Genomic DNA, 22,346 nt, shown 5'->3' on the forward strand with positions numbered 1-22,346 from the left:
CATGTATAAAGCTGCATAATCCTCACAAAAGCTAAAAGAAATCATTTATTTATTGTATCATATGAAGAAGAAGAAAAAACTTTATTTGGCTGATGACACTTTGAGTGATCATGAGATATTCTCTTCCTTTTCTGGTGCACCCCCTCCCACATTCAGAGATCATCGTACTGACGTCACAATCTTTATTACTTGTGTTACCTTCAGGACAACTCTTCTAATCAATATATCTTTTCAAGGCCAATAAGTGGTGTTTGTGTGAGATAGATTAAAGATACAATGAAGAAACCACTGTACATTGAGAATATTGATTTATAATCTTGAACAAAAGGAGAAATGTACAGTAATTACGTGTATGGTACAGCTTATTTTGACAGATTGTGTCAATAGTAAAACACCCTACGTTTCAAAATCCTATATTAATTAGAGTATCAATCAGAGTATGAGTGTTTTGTTTTTAAGTATCAAACGTTGTTTTCTTTCACATGGGCATGTGCTGCCAATAATTGGTGCACAATTGCTGAAATATCAACCAGTAATCACTCTGAAATTAAAGTTGAACACCTGGAAAAATAGGCATTCCATCAAACATAATGTAGTGGGGTTTTTTTAGCCCAGAAAGAGGGTACCACCCAGTCTGCTCACATACAAAAATCACATTGTAGATTACAACTATCTTCAATATATATATATATATATATATATAATCTTCTTTGATCACAAGTAGCCCCATTAATTGTTAAAGTGAGCAATGCACTAGAAATCGAGGTAGTAGACTGTAGTCCATGTTTGTTTAAGGGTCGTTTCATCTCTTTAGGGATGGAATGGTTGCCTAGCAACTGCACAAACATGAAATGGACCTACGGTGTCTGTATTTAAACAGCTGATGCTTGCTTTGTTCTAGAGAATCAATCAGGATTTAATTTCACACTTCTGTTGTTGTCATAGATTTGACTTGTGAATAGAGCATCAGACCTTAAATTTGATAACATTCCTTTAGAATGCCTCCACCCATCAGAGATGGTACCTGAGGTTTTGTTTGGTAGATCTATGTTCTTACTCTGCATTAAAACCTAAATTTTCTCAAATTGTGCATTTTGTAAACACTTTCATGTAAAAGTTCATAGATTTAAAAAAGAAGATTCACAGACTATGTTTCAACTAACTTAGTTTATAATATATCTGAGGCTTGTAATAACTAATAAGTAGATCCTTGGGGGGAGGGGGCATTGGTGAGGGAACATGACTTATTCCAATGATGGTCTTTTATTACTATTATTAGAACAATGAGTGGATAGTCATACATATATTATGTATGAAGATAATAACATTTCAGGTGTGAGTTGAATTATTATCCTTGACTAGATCAGAGATCCCTTGTGCCCAGTCTGAAGGCATCAGTTTCAGTGATCAAGATCACGCCCCTAAAACATAATCAGATTGTATTCACATGTCAAGACCTCATTGTATCAAAATTTACCTGTAGAGAAAACTTTCTGTTTAATAATGCTGATGTATTGCTAAATTCGCTATCTTATTCCTATAACAAAAATACTTGTCTTGTAAGCAATGTATCAGCAAGAGAGATCTGCACACATATAAATAACATGATTGAACAACTTTAGGGGTTGCCTTTATCCAAAAGAAAAGATGAATATTTGTACCTCCCACATTTGCTCTCTTTTTAAGGTTGAAATCAGCAATATGAAAACACTCCCTAGACAAGCAATGATAAAAGTTGGTCATATTACTGGATACCTCAATTTTAGAAGTTGTCCTTATCCAAGAGATGAATATTCTTAACACCTGCATTTGCTGTCTCTAAGGTTGATATTTTGATGTAACCCAGCAATACGAAAACACTCCCTTGACAAGCAATGATGAAAGTTAGTCATATTACTGGATACATCTAGATTTCTGAAGTTGCTTTCTCCAAAAAATGAATATTTGTGACACCTGTATTTGCTGTCTTTAAGGTCAATATCTCGATCTAACCCAGCAATACGAAAACCCTCCATACATTGTAGACAAGGCCTTTAGAGTGCTGAATCTATAAAATGTCCAAAGTCATTGTGAGAGTTGTTTACATTGAGAGGCTGCCAGCTGCATTTCTCCAATATGAAAGGTAGAATTTTTAATGGAAGCTGGCTGCTTTGTAATGTATACAGTACACGTAGTCAGGATTTTGATAGAAGCCATAAAACCTATGGATTAAAAATGAACGTTTTTTTTCAGCAGACAAAAAGAATTCTGCAATATCACTGAATGATAAAACCTACTGGCTACTTGTTTGAGGTCATAGAAACTTTTAATTATGATTCTTTGGAAAATATTTGACAGTTTTAAATTTTAAAAGATGAGGGCAGCATTCAACTACCACTGAATAATGTGCTATCCTAGAACAGAAAATCAAAGTACTACATACCTCATTTAAAATTATTAACACTGATATGCAGTCTTACGGTAACTAGTACAGTACGACTAGTTTTAGTAGCTGGATTAACACCATAAATTGACTCGGTGTAAAATATACTATGAGGAGTGAATATACATGTATGCACATTCTTCTGAAAGTTGGTATCGACATGTGATGTCTCTTTTCAGCTTTGAAAATAACTACTTATTGTATGTAACTGCTGCAAATTCAGTTTTCAAGGGTACTACAAAGTATGGGTTAGGCTTTATGGCGATGATGACAATAAATGAAAAACATGAGAGTATCCTTTTTAATGCCTTAGCCTTACCTTTTAGTAATACCAACTTATTATACATGGGGGAAAAGAATAAATGTCGTATTTTTCATGTTACATTGTATTTCTTTCTTTGCCAGGGTAATGATAATAACAACATGAGCTTCAAGACACCCAAGACATTCCACACAGGTGGGAGGGTAACAAGACCGTCCCCTACCCCTTCCAGAGCAGAGTCATTGATGGAAGAACTGGGCTTTGGTGATAGTAAGTATATAAAACAGAGAAAGAAAGAGAGAGAGAGAGAGAGAGAGAGAGAGAAGAACAATAAATGAATAAGAAAGATATGAGGAAGAATAAGAAAAAAGGAGAAAAAGATGATGAAGAAGGAAGGAGAGTGTGGATTGGTTGTTAATGGAAGAATAAGAGAGGGATGAGAGAGATAATTTCATGGATGGAAAAGGTAAAACAGAGAATAGAATAATTTGCAAGTAAAGGCAAATGATAAAGAGATTTTAGAATTGGAGAACATTTTTTTAAACTTTGATTCAAATGATTTTATTTCTCATGCAAAAAATAATACAATTAATAAGTATATTACAATTTTTTCCAATGAAACAAGACAAATATAATAGTAATGGCATGATAATAGAGGAAGTAACTAGAAGCAGATCTTGTTGAAGTATTAGTTCCTCAGAGGCTGTTTTACTTAAAACCTTAAAGACAGTGTTATTCACTTTCTATTAAATAAGTTAACATTTTTAACTTGTGATTATAGAGGGAGCTACATATGCTTAGGAGTCTGCATTCAAAGTATTACAAAGAAACAAAAAACAAAGGAATAACAGAGAAATTATTCACCATCATTGATATGATACTTTCGTTTGTGTGATGTTTTCTACATATATAGTACGTGTCAGCTTTTACAAAGTCAATTAACAGTAAGAACACTCACCGTCATCAGAGGTATGTTATGAAAACAACAAACAAGATACAGAACAGCAAGAAAGAATGGATGAAAGAAAAAACACTCTTCTCCGAATATACAGGAAAATATAGAGGGGGAGGGGGTGCAATGACGTCAGCATGGTTACCTCATTGCTTTCTTGAATTTAACACCCTAAGGACTAAGTTTAGCAGACAAAAGACTGCTTTCTGCTACCACATAAAACCTATTATGTAGCTAGACAATGCCACTTTCATTGGATACAGCTTTGGCTGCTCGACTGAGCATGTGCATGTGAATTCATGATCTAAAATATATTACATGTAGTAGTTTGTTTGGGAGTAATAATATGGAAGACTTGTGGTGGCCTCGATCTTTTACATTTTCCATTAGCGTAGAATTTAGTTTAGAATTAAAGTTCTTGTAAATGATGAAATATATTGAAATTGAAGGAGACATGAGTGAAAAGGCAATATCAGTAAATGGAAGATGAAGGAAAAAAACAAAAACACAGTACCGGTACTAGAAAATTGACACAACTTCAATAGTAATCTTGAATGTGAATAAATTTATTAATTAGTTTTTTTTTAAATAAAGTATAAGAAACATTCATACTGCATGGATGTTGTAATTAATATGATATCAGTACTAAAGGGTATTGATGAAGGAAGAATAACATAGCATTCATAATAACTTGTTTGAGAGAGAGAGAGAGAGAGAGCTAGAGAGAGAGAGAGACAGGGAGAAAAAAAGAGGAGATGAGCTAGAGTTAAGAGACGCAGTGAAATAAAGAATCCAAGGAAAGGAGGGGGTTGGAGAGAATATGGTAGAGAGAGAGAGAGATTTAACAGAGGATATTTTTGAAGGTGTGTTTACTGCAAATAGGTATATCCACTGAGGTGGGTGTATCTATAGAAAACATAATTGAATTTAAAATATTCTTATACTGTGTGTAATTAATATTAAGTATTTTTAATCCAATTATAACCGTTCCCCCTAATTACTGGCTCATTTTAACTACAGGTATATCTTGAAAAATCAATAATGAAAAAAACTGGCAATACTTCTCAAGGTCAACATCTGCTGTGCATAAAATTAATCAATAATTTCCTGTAAAAATATGAAGATCAGCCCTTATGCAAAATTACAAATACATATATCTATAGGTTCTAATAACTGCTTGGGGCAGAATTGCAGCTTATCAGTATCAGTAGATCTGCATAGAAAAAGGGAATCTACAATTCACTGAGAAAAAAGGGTGCAATTCTTTTGAATATTTAGCATCAATCTCAATTATCTGTAGTTGCATCTCTCTCATTTTGTGTTTTAAAATTGAGAATGTAAAAGTTGATCAGATACTGAGCAGAGAGTCAATATGCACACTGGAACTGGGGTGGTATTTGATAACAACATCCTCATTAGCATAGATGAAATTCAAATGAGATGTTGAGTGCAATCTCTCGTCGTCTCTTTGCGTCAGGTGACCTCCTTAGTGACGGAGATGAAAATAGCAGCGATGGAAGCTATGACGAGGCGGACAGCGGTCTCGGCGGAGGCAAAAAAGGTGAGCTTTTGTTAATTATTTTCTATCTGTTGGGAGTTATGTTAATGATGCTTGTTCATAATTGTCTTGCATTTTGTGGATGTTGCTTGCGTAATGATTTGAGGTTACAAGGTCTTTTATAAATTACAAGAGGCTTTGAGCCAGCTCATGTGTTTGTATAACATAGACTTGTATGATCATGGTCTTTTTTCTCTCTTTAATAAAGGCATTTATTTTATACAGCTAGTATGCTAATTTAAGGATAAGACTAAGAGACATATTTGATAATATTAGTTAAAAAAAGATTGGTTTCTTATCCTGATATGCTGAGGTGACTGATTTTGCGAGAATATTTCTGAATAAATAGAATGAAAATGCTCTTACATGTTAGTATCATGTACACATACACAGTCAGTTGATGTGAACGTGTATTGGATAGCATTTGTGTGTGTCTGTGTGTTGTCATGGATGTGGTATTGATGAGCTGATGGAATCCCAGTTATTTGGACAGTAGCAATATCAATGATGTTAACACATGATCATTCACATTCATATCAAATAGAGATACAAATACATGTATGTACTGAACATTGTACATGTAGGTCTGTACAACCAGAAAACTGAAATGTATTATTATTATTGTTTAGTTCATATAGAATAAGTGATTGCACAGAGGAATTTTTTGTTTATTTGCTCACATCAAAATGACATGTACATGCATGTACATGTAGTCTCTTTTTAAAGGACAAATTGCAAATTCCAATTTTGTGAATATTTTTTTTGTTAATTTGATGCTGATTGCATCTATACCTATTACTTTTTAATCATTAAAAAAACTGATTTCATATTATATTATGCAATACAAATGCAATGCATGAGAAATACTGTAATTTCATTATTGCACAGTAGTTATTCTTCAGATGCGATTCTTCTACATGTGCAGGGTATGTTATATTTTGTAGAATATTATTATCGACTTAATTAGCACTGTACACGTATCTACAATGTATTCCTAACAAACATTTACATTGTATTTAATCAGAACAGCTTGCAGGTTATATTATAGGGAAATTGCAAATCTTTCATATTGTATGCATGGAGGGTAGAGAGAGAGACAGAGAGAGACAGAGAGAAGGAGAGATAGAAAGAGAGAGAGAGAGAGAGAGGCAGAGAGAGAGAGAGGCAGAGAGAGATAGAGAGAGAGAGAGAGAGAGAGAGAGGCAGAGAGAGAGAAATAGATAGATATAAAGAGAGAGGGAGAGACAGAGTGAGGGAGAGATATAGAGGTAGCGAGAAAGAGAGAGGGAGAGAGAGATCAATATGTAACAGCTGTTTATTGGTATTAATGCGATGCATTCTTGCATGGATGATTTGAATACAATGATTAGCCAGGGTATCATGTATTGAAGGCGAGGTATACTCACAGATTATAATATCTTATTGAATATGAAAGAAACTTCAGCTAGCACCCAATTTATATTTTTTATGATGTGGAAACAATTCATGTGTGTTTGTATAATAAATAAATATAAATTTATACGAATAATTGAGTTTTCATAAATTTGCTGATGAAAAAAAAGGTCTAATGTCTAAGAAGGCAATCCCTTTGAGAAGGAATTACTAAAAATTTGTTCAATATCTTGAGCCCCAAGGTCCAAGGATATTTAGTATTTGCTCTAAAAACTAATTATGGAAAACCACACCCACATGGCGATGGGGCATGAAAGACTAACATGCTTGAACTCTTTGGAATGTCCCATGGTCTGTTAAAAACCACTGAAGTGCAAATTTCATTTTCATAGTTGTGTATCATTTTTCATATTGTAACTGGCATATTGTACACTTTATTAACTGCGCAGCAAATTGCAGTGTTCCTCTTGTTGTTGTTCACTTGTGTCTTGTTTATGAGCTTTTGGCAAGTTTTGCTTGATTTATGAGAAAATGTTGGGAGTTTAAGAGGACAAAAATGTTACTTTAGGATTGTGCTACACTTGGACAATATGTCGTATCTGTACAACTTAATTTGTGAGTATTTGTTATCATATTTCAACTTAGTTGCACATAATGATACTGGCATTTTTTAAACTTGTTTATTCCGCTATTGTTGTTGACTGCATTGTTTGTTTTTCAAATAAAAGTGGATTAGAGTTATTTACAGTGAAATGATTTACATATATGTAACGTACATCAGTCCAAAGTCGTATGGGTATCCAGAAAAGTGAAATATTTCTCCTGAAACCAGAATTGACTGAAATTATTGTAAAAGTTTGTAATTTAACACATTATAGACAAATTATATAATAAGTTTAAGCTTGAAATTGTAATACTGGTATTAAAACACAAAGCAGTTGGCCTTTCTCCCCTTCAAGTCTGTATTTATACTTTGATAATTTTAAAAATAGCTAAGTTTACAACCCATAAAACAAGCATAAGAAATTACACTGATAATATATTGTACATGTAAATTTACAGAGTGATGTATACTGATAGTTATCCATTATTATATTTTTCTTTAGCGATGGTGTCTAATGCGGATGTCCAAGCTCTGCGCAAGGAATTAAAACAAACTCATCAGCAGCGAGAAGAGCTTCTACTGAAAGTCAAGGTATCTACTAATTAACAATACATGTTGCAAATTTATTATCCCCTCGCCAACAAAGTCGTATGGGATATAGTAACGCTGCCGTCTGTCCTAATTCTGTCCGTACTTCCTTAACAAATCTTGTTTCCGTTCGATAACTTTAGTAATGTTTGAGGGATTTTAATGAAATTTAATATGAAGGTACATGATGGGTATCAAAATACAGCCTAAGTTTGATTTCGGAGTATGTGGGTCAAAGGTCATAGCTCATTATATATGCGAAAATACCTAATTGTGTATGTGAAAATGTGTTTTTCATTTAATGTTGTTGAGTTTGTACGTCAAAGGTCATCACAGCTCATTAAAAATGCAAAAAACGCTAAATATAGGTCATTTGCACTCTGCGAGGGGATGCTACGCTTTGCGTTGACTTATTCCTCTTAAAACTCAATTCATTGTCAGGAACATCGCTAGCATGGGAGCTACATGCACATGTAGGCAATAATCAAACATAGAATCCCAATATTGAAAGACTGGCACTTACAAACATTTTTGCAGTATTATGATATTAGTCAGTACCTGTGGTACTATAATTACTAGTTTATCTATAGTTAGGATGATAGTAATTATTTCTTTATTATCATTTTTATCAACATAATTATAAACTTTAATCTTGAAATTTGAATAGAATTTCCGGGAGAGCTCCCAGCAATACCGCGCCAGCTATGAGAAGGAGAAAGCAAACAAGTGGCAACAAATCAAGATATTACGCAAGAGTCACGAAGCTCATATGCAAGAGAAGCATCAACTCATTGACAGTCTTCAGGATATCATAAGGGACCAGGAAACAAGGGTTCTTGAACTTGAAGGAGGTGATACAGGTGAGAAACAAAATTGTTTTATCCTTTTTGTTTTAGTACTTGTGAATGATAAATAATACAAAAGAATATATAAATGTAAATATACAAACTGCTTTAATGATATGAAACAGAAAGACCATATTAAAGACATGGTCTCATAGCGATAGACATGCATACATAATATTGTTGTGTTGTGGATTCGGATTATATTGTATTACCTTGGTGCCAGCATTCTTTATAAATTGCACAGAGGCTCAAAGTATAAATACAGTTGAAGGTATAACATTTATTGAAGAACCACTCAAAGATATGATTATTAACAATGAAGTCGAGAGCAAGTCTAATGGATGATTTTACTTATGCAGTTTGAAGTATCAAAATTCTGTTATACTCTGAAATTAATCCCCCCTTCTCTAGTTTAGGAACTGCACTTATATATCAGGAATGAGTAATCTAAACATGCTTTGATTGGTCAATAGTTGACTGTCTACCAGGATAAGGGGGTGTCACCACACCTTGTAGTGATGCACAGTGCAAGTGACTGGAGTTTGGGCCTATGAGTCATAGTTCTTGGAATGTGGTTCCTTGAAGTTAACTCTTGGGTGATCATTAATGGTCAATATCTAGACTCACAAGATAATGGGGTCAGTGTGTAGGAATAATGGGGTTCTGTTTTAAGGGAGACAGGTAGAAATACATTTACTACATAACGATATATGAAAAAATGCTTGTATTAAAAAGTTTTATATAACAAAAAAAAAATCATAAAATCATTCAAACTTGTGTGTGAAACACTCATAAAACTTTCTCAATCTGCTTGAAAAATGAGAAACAAGTTTTTAGCTACAGCAGCAGTATATCACATTATCACATTTAATAAATATTACCAGGTTCATACATGTATTCACTACTGAGTAGAGAGACTTACCTACCATAGATAAAATTCTTAATATAATGTATGGATAAATCTGTAGCTAAAATGATGTCCTTCCATACCCTTTTTGTAAAGGCAGGTTTGATTTTATACCCTTATCTTGTGTTTGTAATTTGATATATTATATTGTTCCTTCTCATGCTTATTTCCTTTCTAACATGCATTTCTCTTTCCTTATCTTCTTCTCAACCCCACATGCAGCTCATCTTTTAGTATTATTTTCTGTACCCTCGATCTCTCACTTCTTTTTGTCATTGTCTACTCTTTGTATTATGACCGTGTTCTTCTATCTTTGTCGTGTAAAGTATTGTCTTGTCCCTTTCTCGTCTCTGTTGGCATTCCCCTTTTTCTTTCCCCTATTTTGTAGTTCCTTTTGTAGTTACAGATTAGTTAATGTAATTACTCATTATTCCTAAGTTTCATTTGAGTTGTTCACACTTGTACAAGCATTGCTTTTTAGTGGACCCCTCTGTTTCCAACATGTATTTCTTAAATTTGTTTTAAATGTTTATAATTGATTTGTAATGTTTTGTTGAAACATGAATAAATTTGAAATCTTGAAAATCTTGGTTCGCAGGAGCAGCTTCAACTCAGTCAAACAGCATCTCAAGCCGACTGGAGCAGCTCATTGATGCTCTAGAAGAGCAGCAGAACCAGGTCGCTGAATCCAGGGAGAAACAGTACACGGCTGAGGAGGCCCTGAGGCAGATGCAGCAGAATGGACACGGTGGGGGCGGGCCGGACCAACATCACCCAAGCCCTAGGGAGGATGAGGATGACGATCATAAAGCAGAGAGGGGTAACCATGGTAACCAAGTGGTAGAGTCCGGGCTTCGGCAGGAGCTGGAGGAAGCTAATTCTATGATCAAGCAGATGCAAGAGGAACAGGTGAGAGTGATGATTGATGTTCTGATATTTTTTATCCACCCACTCAACATTTTATCATATATGCACTTAAAGGTAATACAAAGTTTGGGGAAATTTTGAAAATTGGGTGGATAGTGATTCTTTACAATTTTGATATATTTGGATGCCCCTGTGGATGAATTATAAGCAATAGAAAATTTAGCCCCTAAAACACTTCTGCTTTCGAGAAAAATGGAATATAAAAATTTACCGGTGCTCCCAGTAAATTTTGATATATTTCAAATAGCGCCTACGGCCGTACAATAGTAGCTGCAACCATGAACATCTCTGAATATGTAGTTGTGATATATAATTTCCAAACGAGAATAGCTAGTCTGTTGATTTTAGTCAAGAAACATTGTTTTATAGGTTAATTAATATCTTGACCTTGAGAGGGAGCTATACAGCATAAAGAGTTAATTATTTATAATTTCATAACTTTAGACTCGATTTCAACCGCGACAACGATCACTGCATATTATAGGATCGCATATGCTTCCAATATGTTCATTTGAACCAAATTCATGACCCCATACCAAAACTTTGTATTACCTTTAATAACTACATGTAAATTTTTAATAACCCTTGTAAATTTGATGCTGTTCATGTTTTTTTTCGTAACTCAAGAATGATAGTTGAATGTGGTTGAATTAGGGTCTTTCTTGAATACTTTTAGATGTAAACTTTAATATGTCATATTCTCAAGAAACATGAATTGGGACCAATCAATTTTTCCCATACTTAAAAAATTACGAGGGTATGAATAATTTAGTTGTTTACTGTACATGTTATTATATTTTGCATAGTATGAATAACTGCTAGAAAATTTATTTTTGTGGAACTGATGAAATTTCTTACAGAGTCCCTATGATTTCATTTGACGGATTTGTGTGTTAGATTAGATTTTACTAGTACAGAATTGCTGAAAATTGGCAATGAGGCATTTAAAAAGGCCTTTCTTTTTTACAGTTTAGAGTGCTATAAGCCAGAATTGCAATAAGATGAATTAAAGGTAATAAAGAGTGAAAAATCTTTAATGGATTGAAAATGGTGCATGTATGTAAAAGAGTTTGTTCTCAAACTCTCCAGGAATGATTATATAATGAATAATAATAAAAAATGAAAATTGCTGTCTTACTTAGTATGTGAAAGAATTTTCATTTATGAAAGATTGTATTTTGAGATTAGAACAACATTGTTGTCTGTAGAAGCAGCTTAGTTTAGTGACTGAATATATCTTTACAAAAATATTTTCTGTCGAAACAGCATGAGTTCCTGACTCAATCTCCTTGAAATGCATTTGTTTTGTTTTTAATTAAAGAAGCAGTTAGTGCCTAAGTGTATATCTTTACAAAACTAATTTACTGCGAGTTACTGACTTAATTTATTCAAACTGTTTCGTCATGATAGAAGCAGCATGGTGGAGTGACAGACTATGAGAAGGAGGTGGAGCAACTACAGGAGGAGGTGGGGAAGTTGAAAGATGATTGCTCGAGGTACAAGAAGGAGGCACAGCACCAGGAGCAAGTCAGGAGGAGGGAGTCCAAGTCACTCAAGGTGAGTTGAAAAATGACTCAAGTTTGAGATGAATTATCTCATTCTCATTTTTTGAGAGTCAGACGAAGGGCATCAACCCTAAGTATAATACAGTCAAACCTGCTTTAGTGACCACCTGTCTACAAAGACCATATTTTTTGTTCACTTGAAAATGGTTTCTCATTGAAACATGTACTAACGGAACCTGTCTACAAAGACCGCTTGGGCAGTCGCTATATATAGACACGTTTGACTGTATTATGATTTAATCCCCTTCTTTTACCCAATAATATTTTCATTAAATTGGGTTACATGTATTTAGTGATCAAGCACTGGAAAGGTGCATTGAAATGGGTAAAATTTAAAAACATACATGCATGTGCTTGAAATAAAGATATTTCTGGTGTGGCACATATTATAGCAGCTCATTTCCTTCTTGTAAGAATTCCTTTTTCATCACCTCCCTTTCATTGAATTTGATAAGTAAGCTGCTTGTGCCGTTGTTGATGGATTCATATGGGTCCGACCTTTGCCCTCCAGACTATGTCCTTCTGGTCCAGTGCTAGGACCCAAACATTTCCATGAGGATACTCTTTCCCAAACCACACCCTTGAATGCATCTATTGTTTGATCTATCGATTCCTTCCCTGTCTTGGCTGTGAATACCCTTCAGCCATCTTTTGTGGGGATGCCATCTCCACTATTGATTGGACTTGTTCCTTTGTCTTTGAGCTTCCTTTTATTTTATTATGTGTTCTGTAAGGATCAGTATTGTCCACGTGCAGTGTCAGTGATGGTGTAGATTGGTAGGAGCTAGTGTGCTTATAGGCCATTATGGTGTGCTATAAGGTAAGAAGGGATTAGTCAGATGAGATTGAGATAAAGAGGGAAGAGAGAGAGTATATTAGGGAGAAAGAGAGAGAAAGAGAGAGATTAGGGAGAAAGAGAGAGAGAGAGAGAGAGAGAGAGAGAAGGATAAGGGAGGAGATGAGGAGGGGAGGTGAAGAGAGAAAGAGAGAAAGAGTGTATGTAGACATCTGCATTGAGTGTATTTATGTTTGTGTTTGAGAGGAAGAGGAAGGTTGACGTACAATATAATAGATAATAAATTGAAGAATAATGAAAATTATTGAAGGTGATTTTTTTTTCAATGGTGGAGACACAATAGGACAAGGTGTGAATGAATCTTTGAACCAGGAAGTTCAATAATTATAAATATATTTTCAGAAAGTCTATAATTGATTGTTATGAAATATGAATTAATTTGGGAGATGGATATCGTTAAAGCTCATTTTCATTCATTGATTTTTCAGCAATCTGAGATTGAGAAGCTTCAGCTTCAAAAACAGTTGACTCGGTTACAGACTGAGATGGCAAACAAGATGAGAGAATTAGATGAGTTAACAGCGAAACAATCAGAGACTCTCAACCAATCATCAGGTATGTATCTTGTCTTTCATTATCTTATATGACTTAATCTTTCTCACCTCCTCTTCTTTTTTTAAGTCTCTTAATTTCCATTATACTGTTAAATTACAATGATTACCATATTTTTGTCTGGAATTATACAGTTAATCAACAATGTTTCAAGCTTGCCCATACACAAATATGCTTATTCTTTATTCAACGGGAGCGTTTCAGCCAGGTTCCATTTTATATATGTTCAAAATGTTGTTTAAACCGCTATAATATGTACCCATGCCAATAACACCAGGGTCATGAGAAGCTGTAGATATAAAATAAGAACATAAGTGCTGTGCCAGGGATCAAACCTTTAGCATTGATTAGATCTGTACACTAAGATGCATGGGGTAGGATGATCGAAATGCTCCCCTTCCCTCGAAAACTTGCTCTCAATAATCCAGTGTGAATAGCCCAGTCTAGATAGGGTAAATCTCTGATATATATATTCATTAATTGTCACATGATCATGTCACATGACAGGTATGTCTGAAGACTTGGAGAGGATGAAAGAAGAGATGAAAAAACAGATCCAGGATTTACAGACCCAACTCAATGAGAAAGAGAACCAGATTGCTGAGTTGGAGGCTTACAAAGATAAGGCAATGGTACTGGAAGTCGAAGTCTCCAAGCTTACTAATGAGCTCTCTGACACCAAACAGTCTTCAGATACAGCCCTCTTGGCATCCAAGGGCGGGCATCTCAAAGAAATCAAGGTAATTAAGTTTTACTCTTACTTCAATTACTTCGGAAGACCCATTGGTTTCCAGTTCCGTTGATGTCAACTATTTTATTTACATTCCTTGTATGGATGCAATAGAATCAATTTATGTGTATGAATATATATGAGCTGTTGGTCCAAAACCACTTGAAGTTTCTTGAATTTATTTGTTGATTCATGTGTTGCTATAACAAGGTTTCAAATCATAATTGATATTTCAAAAGATCATCTGTTTAAAAAAAAAAAATTTCCTTTGTTTTGTCTACAAATTCTTGATCTCCCAACTCATTTGGGGTAAAAGCAGTCCAACATATACACTGCCTTTTAGATTGTGAAAAAAGCAAGCTGTTGATCCACATATTGAAAGAGAATGGTTGTCTGAGCCATTTAACAAATAGGCATTCAGTTTCAATTTATTTGGCATCATACAAAACATTACAAGACATAAATACAGAATAAATAATAGACTAGGGGCCCATTTCACAATGCCTTTGTTCCATGACAATTTAATTACAAAAATCAGTGACAGATCTGCTGATAACCAATCAGAAGCAAGGATTTCAGTGGCTTATAACAAAAACTGTCATTTGTCACTGATGACAAGTTTTGTGAAACGCCCCCAGGACCTCTAAAAAGCAACTTATGGTTGTACATTGTATATTTGTATACTTTGACATTTTTTGCTGTCTCACATAGAAACTGCAAGCTGCTAACAAATCGAGCGCAAAGCGTATCAAGGAGCTTGAAGAGAGACTTGCCCACGAGTCTGAGAACCTCCTGGACTCTGCAAAGAAGCAGCTCCTGGCTCAGGAATCCCTCGAGGAGCAGCTCAACGAGAAGAGCACCGAGCTGGAGAGGGTCCAGGAGGAGTATGAAGAGTTGAAAGCCAATCCTAAGGTTTGTATTCAATAGGGTTAGAGGGGTGTTTCACAAAGATCCTAAGTCAAACTTAAAGCCCCACTGTCCTACTTGTAGCTACTTGCTCCCTCTATATAGAAAACTTCCCCAATTGGTGCCTGTTGGTCCCCCATGATCCTCTTTTTCTTATGTTAGTTGAGAGCTGAGTCACCTGTCAGTGACCTCGCTGTGTGGTCTAATCCCTTCTGGCCCAGTAGTGTTGACGGTCTTTAACTCTAAGTTGGACTTGAACATTATCGAGAGCCATTTGTAGCATTAAGATAAAAAAATATTCAAATATTTTAGAGTTTTCATAAATTCACATTTCCACATCAAGAACATGAAATCTCCTTGATAATAGAATTTTTTTGAATCAACATTTAAGGCCTTTTACAATACCTTTTACAAAATATGCCAAAGATGCTAATGGCTTTCCATAATTTTTAAGTCCAACTTAGAGATAAGTTCAACTTAGGATCTTTGTGAAACACCCCCTAGATCAGATAGTCGTCAGCGCGTAGCCTGCGGCTGATAGCTTTAGCCGAAAAGCCATGTACATTTTTAAAACTGGACTCATTAAGAGTCTCTTATTGCCAGGTTTACAACGTTTTTTACATTTCAAATTATAATTTTCTTGTTTTATTCACTCTCTACTGTCCCGTTCTATCCTTTTTCAGTCTGTAAACAACATGAAAACAATGATGAACAGGGTTACACTGTACCTATAAGTTTAATAAAAGCGCCCTAATCTTGCACGAGGTGATACAAGGACTTTCACATATTTTAAGTCTATTGAAAGCATATAGGGATGGGATAGGAAAGGATGGGGTGGACAGGAGAGATGGAAATAATGATTATAATAGTCACATCTGTAAAGCGCCAAATACTTTGTTTCTAAGCGTTTTACATCGTTATATTGTTACCCCTGTCATTGGATTCAATTGCTAATCCGCACATGATAATGCACATGCTCTGCTCCCTAGGGAGTATTCCATTCATGCACCATTTAATAAGCGCACACATGCCAATCCTACCCGGTACACCTGGATGGAGAGTGGCAAAAGTAGGTTAAGGACTTAAGTGCCGAGTTGGGATTTGAACCACAATCGATTTGATCCACAGTCCGGTGATATAACCACTAGACCATGACACATGAGCTGTATGAGAAGAATAGTTAGCTAGAAAGAGTCCAGGAGAAATCTAACTTTGTTGTAACCTCAATGAGCAAATTCATATATGGGACTTGTATATTTCATTGTGCTGTAAGAGTTGTGTGACCTGCCATGGTCCTGGTAATTATATACATGTAACAAGTTTTTAAACAAAGACTTGATGAAACAACTTGAAAGACTTGATGAAACAACTTGAATGTATTGGATGCATGTGGCAATCGACTTTTGAATTTGGTTTTTTCACATCATTGCTTTCACCCATGTCACCACAAACCTAATTCTTTCTATATGATTAATTTATTAGATTGTCGAGGTTGAAAAGAAAGTTGAGGTTGAGTCTGAAGAAGCGAAACGAGCCCTGTTACAATTCAAACTACAGAACAACAAACTCAAGAAAGATCTCAGTTCACTCAAGGACACTCATGCAGACACTGAGAAACAGCTTGAAGACTCCAAGAATGAGGTCGACTCACTCGTACAAAAAGTAGGCTTAATTTATTTGGTATACTTCATTTGTTATTTTTTAAAGTAATATACCCTACGATTTTCTATAAATTCTTTGCTAATTCTGCCATTTTGTATGTGCTTATAATTTTTAAAATTGTACTTTGTCTTTTTTATTATTTACCATTGTTTACCATTACCTCAAACGTTTGTAAAAATACTATTAATGGCTTCTTTTTTTAATTTTTTTTTATTGGTGTTGCTTATTAGGATGTAATAATTTAAACAAGGCACATGTAAGATTTTATCCTTAAATTCTGTTTGCCATCTGCATCTAATGTTTCTGTAAATAGCTGTAAACATCATGCAAACCTGCCATACTGCCATAATTCTAACTCAGAAACATTGAAGCATTATAACTTGATAATCATGTCAGGCAGCATTGTGTGGTATGCTACTTTCACTGAAAGAATGAATTAAATATTGTCAAAGGTAAAGACCGGTAGTGGTAAAATTGCGGTTCAAGGGTTTTGGGTGCAAAATATCCATTCAATTAATATTGTTTAAATTTTACCTTCAGAGGTTTAGATGGCAATACTACAACCTAAATTTGCAAAAAAGCAGAAATATATGCCCAAATGTTCAATGTTGAAGTGCATCATCACGTATTATTCAAAACATATTCTTTCACATGATTGGTAATAGGAGCTTCCATTTCATTTTTTGAGAGGGGGGCGTTTCCAAACCTGGTCTACCTTTAAATTATAAATATTGTTAAAGATAAACTCCAGTACTGGTAAAAATAATAATAATAATTCTCACAGAATCAAACGAAACTTACACTGAATGTTCAAGATTACAAATAAATGACATGTGCCAAACAATTTTGGAAGAAAATGTATACTGGCTGAGTAATGAGCATAGAAAGACAAGGAAATCAAGGTAGCCCCGACACCATGTGTGTTGTCCCATATATAGCTTTATATGTGAGTGCTTGTTACTTTACCAAGACTCGGTCAAATTTTTTAATGATTTTAATGACTACAGAACCTTGCAGTGCACACCAATACTTACATGCTACATGATCAACTGTTTCTGATCCTTTCCACACCTTTTCTTTCACTATGCAATCGCATTACCAGTACTAAAGTTTATCTTTAATCTCTTTCGCGTAGCTTGAGGAGAGAGAGCAAGAGATGGCTGAAGTCCAACAGCAGATGGAGGAGGAGATGAAGTGCCTGGAGGAGGCTAAAGACGAGGAGATCATACGCACCAAGGAGGCGGCGGAACAGGAGTCCAGTTTCATCTTCCAGAAGTACTCCTTGATGAGGACCAGGTTCAACCAGCTTAGACCTGGACTACTGATGATAGCCCAGGAGTATCAGCAGCTCAGGTCCATGTGTAGTCAGTTCCCTCTCATGCTCAGTAAGGCCATTGAAGATACAAAGAACGAGGTAGGTCAAACAGTATAATTTGAGGGGTCAGTGACACAAAGACGTAACTCCATTTTGGCCATTTTGAGAAAAAGTAGTTTAAAGATAGAGGTCCACTTGGGCCTTAAGGAGTTAATTCTATGTTTTACTAGCCATCAACTTCAATGGGGTGTTGGGTGGAGATAAGCTTTGTGTTTCCTGGAAAGCCCACATTTTTCTGAACATTTTGATATCAAATACTCATTTTGGCAAAATATGGAGTTACGTCTTTGTGTCACTGAACACTCGATATTAACTCCACAACTTACATAGTGATACATTGTTGGAAGCTTTTAAAGTTATATTCTTCCTTAACCCATATCATACATTTTACAATGTGTCTGTGTGCTTCCCAAGTACTTAGTAACTGCTTGCCTTTGTTTTATTCTTACCTTATTAAAACATCTTACTTTCTGTCTATTTACCTATCAAAAAGCAGCTAGCCATACCGGAGATATCTACAAATACTTTGAATCTTGTATTTGGTACAGTTCTGTGCAGTATTTTTTTAAAAGCCATTGATGAGAAAACTCCTTGACTCTTCAATGAGAGAAATGGTCCTAAATAATTTGATTGATTGTAAAATATTAAAGGCATCGTTTAAAATGTTTAATCTGAGATGCATGGCCCTACGTGTTATCAGTGCCTGTGATATGGTGGAATATTGAAGCCCTAAAAAAATTGCGCTTTAAAATGATCATGAATTGCCCAGGATTTTTTTAAGAATCTGAGGCAAAGTTACCCGATCCCTCTAACATTCAGACACTTCTCCTTTTTTTTTTTTAAAACAGATCGGTGCAAGGCTCTCAAAGGTTGCCAAACACAACGAAGAGCTTCACAAGAAATACCAGAAGGAGCTCCTCCTGCGCAAGAAGTACCACAACGAACTCATCGACCTGAAGGGAAACATCCGCGTCTTTGCTCGCGTTCGTCCACTCATCAAGGAAGATGGAGGAGGCGCAAACGCCAAGCCTGTGGTTACGTTTGATCAGGATGATGATGGACTTTTGAATGTCCTTAACAAAGGAAGGATGTCAACGTTTGAGGTGGATAAAGTATTCAACCAGGCATCTAGTCAGGAAGAGGTAAGCACTGATATATCCTCTCGTAAACACGTTGGTTTGCTTGTTCAATACTTGTTTAGTAGTTTAAAGGTAAAGACCAGTTTTGGAAACGCCCCCCTCTCAAAAAAATGAAATGGAAGCTCTTATTACCAATCATGTGAAAGAATATGTTTTGACTAACACGTGATGATACAAATTTTACCGGGAAACCGCCTACTAATTGATATACATTGTGTATTTGGTAAATTATTATATCTATTTGGACCTGATAGATATCGCGCATGTGTCGCATACATGTTGCGTAGTCCCATATACATCTTTCTGTGTATAGTGCTTGTAACTTTACCAAGACTTAGCCAAATTTCTTTCATTTTGATGATTCCAGAACCTTGCAGCTACACACCAATACTCATATGCTAGATGATCAATCTTTTCTGATCGATTCTACAACGTTTCTTTCACAATGCAATGGCATGACCAGAACTGGTCTTCATCTTTAAAGATGATTTTGATCGAGTTATTGTAGATACATTCCATTTTGTAGAAAATCCTCTGGAATTTGTTCTTTCTTTCCTGCTCCTGCTCATGCAGTGAATAGAGCATTCAAAATTGTTTACAAATAAATTAGAGTGATAGAATATTGATGATTGATATTTTAGCAACATGGTAATTAAGAAACGTTGTGATCTTTTAGATCCCTTGTTGACCATACATTGCGAGCAAACGAATATCACTAGCGCTATTAATTCGATACTACATCCGCAATGAGTAATATATTTAGCATCATGGTAAGATATGTTACAATGTTCTATTTCTCTCTGACAAGTCTTTCTTGTCTTAGTGTTTCTATTTTCTTGTTTTGTTTCCTTTCATTGATTTATTGTTCCAATTCTTGAGGATAATTTTTTCACTGAATCATTTATCATTCTTTCAGGTTTTCAATGATGTGCGACCGTTGATCATCTCAAGTGTGGATGGTTACAATGTCTGTATCTTTGCTTATGGACAAACAGGGTCAGGAAAAACATTCACTATGCAGGTTAGTCATCATCAAGTCATTTGAAATTGGCCTAGTAATGATACAAACACCATGACATTACTGTCCTTTAATTGGTGTCACACTTTTAATCAAGTTCCATGCCCTTGTGTTAAATTTAATTGTATTACTGAACCACCAGAAAATGGTACTATATGTATTCTTCTTTTATTTGAAATCTCCCTTGATATGTTACTTTCATTCAATATCAGCTACATAATAGATTTCAGTGAAACATGGTGGTGTCAGCTGTATTAGTATATGATTACTGAGGGCATCGTAAAGAAAAAAGAAGGAAAAAAAAAGCTCACATGGATATATACTGCAAGTTCTGGGTACATAGCTGCTAGCAGTATCTGTAGCAATACAATTAAGGGTTATTTTGATATTTAAATGAGAAATATTCATGAAATGATATTTCCTATTTGGTATATATTCATTACGTCCTTAGGGTCCAGCAAAGAACCCTGGAATCAACCAACGTGCCCTCAAGTTACTGTTTGAAGACACAGCCGCACGCTCAGATTACTCTTTTACCATTACTGTGTCTGTTATGGAGATCTACAATGAAATGCTCAGGTAAACATTTCTGCCAATAAAATACATTCCAGACACTGTCTGATAGGGTCAGTATTTAAAAATATATATGTATATGATAAGCAGGAGAGAAAAAAATGCCATGTTACAAGGCTGTGCATGTATCGAGTGTGTACCTATACGAAATGCAAATGCTAATCTCAGCTTTAGAAATACTTTCAACTACCTGATCAATTTTATAATACAGGTTCAAGATGAACATTTAAAACAATATTTATATACTCAAATAGAAAAATCATTTTGCTTACCGGTAGGTCTTAAACAATGTAACATGTACTACCCAATAGTCTACATCAACCATCAGATAAACAAACAACATGAAATTCATCTTCTCTGTAGGGATCTACTGAGCGACGACCCCTCCAACAAGATGGATGTCAAAATGGCCACCGAGGGCGGGCTTTATGTGCCTGGACTCACCGAAGTTGAAGTCAGCTCCGTTGGAGACATCAATAGGGTATGTCTATTTTGTTCATGTTCTGATTGTTGTAATATTCTTGTTCATTTCTGATATTTATGATAATCTATTCTTCACAATAAAAGAGATTGATTGATTTTAAACTTGCAAAAACTGCAAATATACAGAGCTTGAAAATTTGTCATGTTGACTGACCTATGTGTTAAAGGATTCCAGTTTATTTTATGACGACATGCAAGATATATGAGGCATTGCAATTTACATACTTTTATAAAGGTATATTTTATCGAAAATTAATGTAGGCATATTTTTGTTTTTAACAGCAACAGTTTTGTTTCGAACTGTCTTTAGAAACATCAGCATTTGACACTGCCTGTATTAATTCTTTGCATAAAAGTTGAATACCATCTTGTTATATTAATATTAGTTATATCTACTAGCATGTATTGTTAAAGTTTATAAGTGCTAATGATGATGAAAATAATAATGATATGATGATGATGATGACGATGATGATGATGATAATTACTATAACGATAACGATAAAGATAAAGATAAAGATAAAGATAAAGATAAAGATAAAGATAAAGATAAAGATAAGGATAAAGATAATGATGCTAATAATAATATTGATAATAATAAAATACATGTATAAGATTAATTTGTAGGACACCAAATCCACTTGAAATCAAATGCTCAAGGCGCCTTAGCGCAAATTTACAAATCCACATAAAAGCATTAAACACGAAAGAACAAGAGGAGTATGATAGAACACATAACCATAATTACTTCAGAATTTCCCTGTAATTGATTGATCTTTGAATCATTTTCAGGTGTTTGCCACTGGTCACAAGAACCGTTCCACGGCATGTACAGACATGAACGAACACAGTTCAAGATCGCATGCCTTGCTATGTGTTAACATCCTCGGAAAGAACAAAGCATCTGGGAAGCGGACAAAAGGTACGTTGAACTCGTCTTTGGCAGGGTTTGATGATAACATCCTGGACGTCTACCTCAAGACAACTAGCCTTAAAGCCCCACTGCACTACTTATAGCTACTTGCGCCCT

General features: G+C 35.0%; 1 protein-coding gene across 1 annotated transcript in view; it reads left to right on the top strand.

Annotated features, from left to right (window-relative positions):
* LOC100892079 (kinesin-like protein KIFC3) overlaps positions 1-22,346 on the top strand; it is a 31,961-nt gene that overhangs the window by 1,890 nt on the left and 7,725 nt on the right. Inside the window, exons 3-18 of the mRNA XM_030975085.1 lie at positions 2,828-2,954; positions 5,114-5,197; positions 7,693-7,781; positions 8,446-8,638; positions 10,129-10,439; positions 11,868-12,014; positions 13,307-13,433; positions 13,938-14,170; positions 14,872-15,072; positions 16,549-16,728; positions 17,864-18,142; positions 18,952-19,245; positions 20,159-20,263; positions 20,712-20,839; positions 21,197-21,314; positions 22,109-22,238. Of these exons, the coding sequence (XP_030830945.1) occupies positions 2,828-2,954; positions 5,114-5,197; positions 7,693-7,781; positions 8,446-8,638; positions 10,129-10,439; positions 11,868-12,014; positions 13,307-13,433; positions 13,938-14,170; positions 14,872-15,072; positions 16,549-16,728; positions 17,864-18,142; positions 18,952-19,245; positions 20,159-20,263; positions 20,712-20,839; positions 21,197-21,314; positions 22,109-22,238 (2,746 nt within the window). The remainder of the gene's footprint in view (positions 1-2,827; positions 2,955-5,113; positions 5,198-7,692; positions 7,782-8,445; positions 8,639-10,128; positions 10,440-11,867; positions 12,015-13,306; positions 13,434-13,937; positions 14,171-14,871; positions 15,073-16,548; positions 16,729-17,863; positions 18,143-18,951; positions 19,246-20,158; positions 20,264-20,711; positions 20,840-21,196; positions 21,315-22,108; positions 22,239-22,346) is intronic.

This window comes from Strongylocentrotus purpuratus, unplaced genomic scaffold, assembly GCF_000002235.5.
Source record: "Strongylocentrotus purpuratus isolate Spur 01 unplaced genomic scaffold, Spur_5.0 spur5_scaffold_8, whole genome shotgun sequence".
Taxonomy (NCBI): Eukaryota; Metazoa; Echinodermata; class Echinoidea; order Camarodonta; family Strongylocentrotidae; genus Strongylocentrotus; species Strongylocentrotus purpuratus.